Source organism: Zingiber officinale, chromosome 6A (assembly GCF_018446385.1).
Source record: "Zingiber officinale cultivar Zhangliang chromosome 6A, Zo_v1.1, whole genome shotgun sequence".
Classification (NCBI taxonomy): domain Eukaryota; kingdom Viridiplantae; phylum Streptophyta; class Magnoliopsida; order Zingiberales; family Zingiberaceae; genus Zingiber; species Zingiber officinale.
The window spans coordinates 122,471,560-122,475,087 of NC_055997.1; the positions used below are offsets into that span (position 1 = coordinate 122,471,560).

Here is a 3,528-nt window from a genome sequence, read left to right on the forward strand (position 1 = left end):
GAGTACAAATTCAAGATATTTTTTTATATGCTTTGAATATATTAAATATTAAATACTTTTATGATATATATGGTTAGAAAATTAATATTCATATATTTTTTTTTATTAATTTATAGTATTAATTATAATGGACGGTTAGCCCATGTTAGTTTTGAATCCCAGCTCCGTCTGCTTTCTGTTATTGTATTATCACCATCACTTAATTGAGTAAATCTGTTTCTCTTATATTAGTGGCTTAAATGAGATCTGATCTACCCATATTTATGATCCAAAATATAGATACTATCAAATTTTCCATTTTTTAAAATTAATAGGAACAAGGGGAAACTCATCGGGGGCCATGAATTATTGAATAAATCTTGGACCTTGCCATGTTTTGATACTTAGCTTTATGGTGAATCCATCAACTTCACTTTTTTTCACGTGCCTCTTGACGTATCTTGGCCTCCACTTTCGGCCTTGTCAAATTTTCAACTTTGTTTTTTATATCACAAGGCAAATTATGATTATTAGAGAATTTCTTGCTAGCTAGTAAAACGATTAACTAGTTGATTGTTTGTTATTGTTCTCTTATTAACAATGCCACCGTTGAGGAAAGGGTTGTAATGGGAAAACGAATTATTTCCTTTTTATTCCAATCAATCTAATCATAATTTTATGTTCATTTTATTTTATGCCATTTCATTTTATGGTAGCAAATGAAACCTAAGCGACGATGTTAGTTACAAAGTCCATCTATGATTTATATTAATTGTCAAATCAAGTCATTATTAATGTTTTTAATTATCGTTGTCAAATGGTGGTAGTTCTAGATATAATTAAATATTGACCCCAACAATAAAGGTCCAAATTAAGAAGGACCGTTAAATTTCTTCAATTAAAGGACAAAATTTAAATTCATATTATTGACTGAATTCTTCTCAGCATGTAATTAACAAATAGATATCAAAATAATACAAAAAACAATTTATAATATTATTAATACAATTAAGATCAACGACTTAGATCTACTGCGGCTTGATCGGACGGTTGAAAAGGATGCTTACATAGAAAATCTGGCGGACGAGTGCTCTATGCGGTGGATTTAGGTGATATTTATGGAGCATGATTACCAAATAAAATAGTGATTAAGCTACTTTGGGCGGCTAATTAAAATATAATGATTAGTTTAATACAAAGTTAAACAAAGAAGCAAAGGGAGATGTGCATAAATAAAACCGCACCGCAACTGCCTCTCCCACTTCACCCACCACAATGGAGGCGAGTTAAAGTGGGGGGAGGAGGCATTAGAGCAACTCACTTGATGGACCACCAAAAACGCTCCGTTGACTGCGCCGCCGCTGCCGCTGCCGCTGCCGCTGCCGCCGCAGTCAAGCGGCGCCACCAAGAAGTCCTTCTTGGTAAATACGAGCTCGGATGCCTCCTCGGCCGCGGCACCTTCGCCAAGGTCTACCTCGCTCGGTCCGTCTCCGACGGCGCGACAGTGGCCGTCAAGATCCTCGATAAGGCGGAGATGGTGGCGACGGGCATGGCCGGCAGCGTGCTCACCGAGGTGGCCGCCATGCGCCGCCTCTCCCACCCCAACATCCTCAAGATCCACGAGGTGCTGGCGACGCGGTCGAAGATCTTCCTGGTGATGGAGCACGCGCCCGGCGGCGACCTGCTCTCGCGAATCGCCCGCCGCCGTCTCCCCGAGCACGCCGTCCGGCGCTACTTCCACCAGCTCGTCTCCGCGCTACACTACTGCCACGCTCGCGGCGTCACCCACCGCGACGTGAAGCCTCAGAACCTGCTCCTCGACCGCGACGGCAACCTCAAGGTCTCCGACTTCGGGCTCGCCGCCCTCCCCGATCGACTCCGCGACGGCCAACTACACACCGCGTGCGGCACCCCGGCCTACACAGCCCCCGAGGTCGTCCGCCGCAAGGGCTACGACGGAGCTGCCGCCGACGCCTGGTCCTGCGGCGTCATCCTCTTCGTCCTCCTCGCCGGCTCCCTCCCCTTCGACGACGCCAACCTCGCCGTCATGTACCGTCGGATCCACCGCCGCGACTACGAGATCCCTCCCGGGATCTCTACCCCGGCGCGCCGCCTCCTCGTCCGCCTCCTCGACCCAAATCCCGACACCAGGATGACCATGGCGGCCCTGATCGACCACCCTTGGCTCAAGCGCTCCCTCAGCTTGGACTCCCAGCTGAACATGCACCCTCTCGCCGCCGCCCATGATCACCAACTCGCCCCCACCATGAACGCCTTCGACATCATCTCCCTCTCCTCCGGCCTCGACCTCTCGCCTCTCTTCGATGACGCCAAGCCCAAGAAGGAGCGGCGCTTCACCTCCACGCACTCCATCGACAAGATCATGGACAGGATCCAGCTCACCGGAAGCAAACTCGGCCTCGTGGTGGAGACCAAGAAGGCGGCGGCGGCGGCGCTTGCAGGGGGCTGGGGTCCTACTCTCTCAGTGGAGGTGTCGGAGGTGGCTTCGCAGCTTCTGCTAGTGGAGATGCGACTAGAGCACGACGGCGGCAGCGGCGGCGATGCCGGATTCTGCTGGGAGCACGCGAAAGCAGAGCTCGGAGACATTGTCTTCTCTTGGCACGAAACAGAGCAGATCGTATTCTAGCAATCCTGGAGAAGAAATCATAGTGGCAAATCGTGTTTCAAAGATCTGTTCTAGATTTTCTTGCCTTATTTGATGTTTACTTAGATTGATTAGTGTAACGAGCATACCTTGTTTGTTGTGCTTGGTGTTCATGTTTGTGGCATTGTAGATCGAATCTATCAAAATTGTTCAAAATCTATTCGAGTCACGCAGATTATTGAAATTGATCCGAGTTGTTTGGATTTATTAGATCTGTAGGACAAATAAATCATGTAAGGTGAGTCAAATAAATAATTTTTTTATGAAATTATTGCTTATGAATTCACTGCCAATCAAATATATAAATAGTTATTAAAGATCATTATAATCTATGAATTAAATTTAAAGAATATTATGTTCTTTATCAATTGTCCCATCTCATATTCTTCTGTGTCGATTTCTGGCTAAAGTAGATTTAACCTTTCGATGTAAGTTGTTCTATAGAGATTAATGCGCACCATCCAATCTGAAGAACATTTGGGTGAAAGTGAAATGCATTAAATAATTAACACAATTTCATTGGTTTAATATCTTAATCTCTCATTGGAGATATGCCCACTCCAAAAGTTAATGAGCAATTGAGCATCAATAACTAAATAATAAGAGAAAGAGGACAAAAAACTATATAGCTCATCATAAGAATACTACTAAAATATTCATCAAGACATAGTGGATGTCGACCTCAAAAATCCTTGAAAATCCTCTCTCGCATCATCATTTTACATGTGTCGACGTATTATGGGCCAAAATTTGTTGGAACAAAGGCGATCTAAGTAAGATCACTTAACCTTGATTAATAAAAAAATGAAGTAAAAATATATTAAGTAATATTAAGAGACCATAATTGGTTTTAACTTAACTAATTATTGACTTTTTTTTTTTTT

General features: G+C 43.9%; 1 protein-coding gene across 1 annotated transcript; it reads left to right on the top strand.

Moving 5' to 3' along the window:
• The first annotated feature begins 1,229 nt into the window (after nucleotides 1-1,229).
• Nucleotides 1,230-2,800, top strand: LOC121997837 (CBL-interacting protein kinase 4-like). The gene has a single exon (XM_042552476.1). The coding sequence runs from the start codon at nucleotides 1,304-1,306 to the stop codon at nucleotides 2,624-2,626; it is 1,323 nt and encodes a 440-aa protein (XP_042408410.1). The 5' UTR covers nucleotides 1,230-1,303; the 3' UTR covers nucleotides 2,627-2,800.
• Nucleotides 2,801-3,528: the final 728 nt, after the last annotated feature.

Excerpts from the sequence above, each read along its gene's own strand:
- LOC121997837 (XM_042552476.1), top strand. The coding sequence starts at position 1,304 with ATGGACCACCAAAAACGCTCCGTTGACTGCGCCGCCGCTGCCGCTGCC.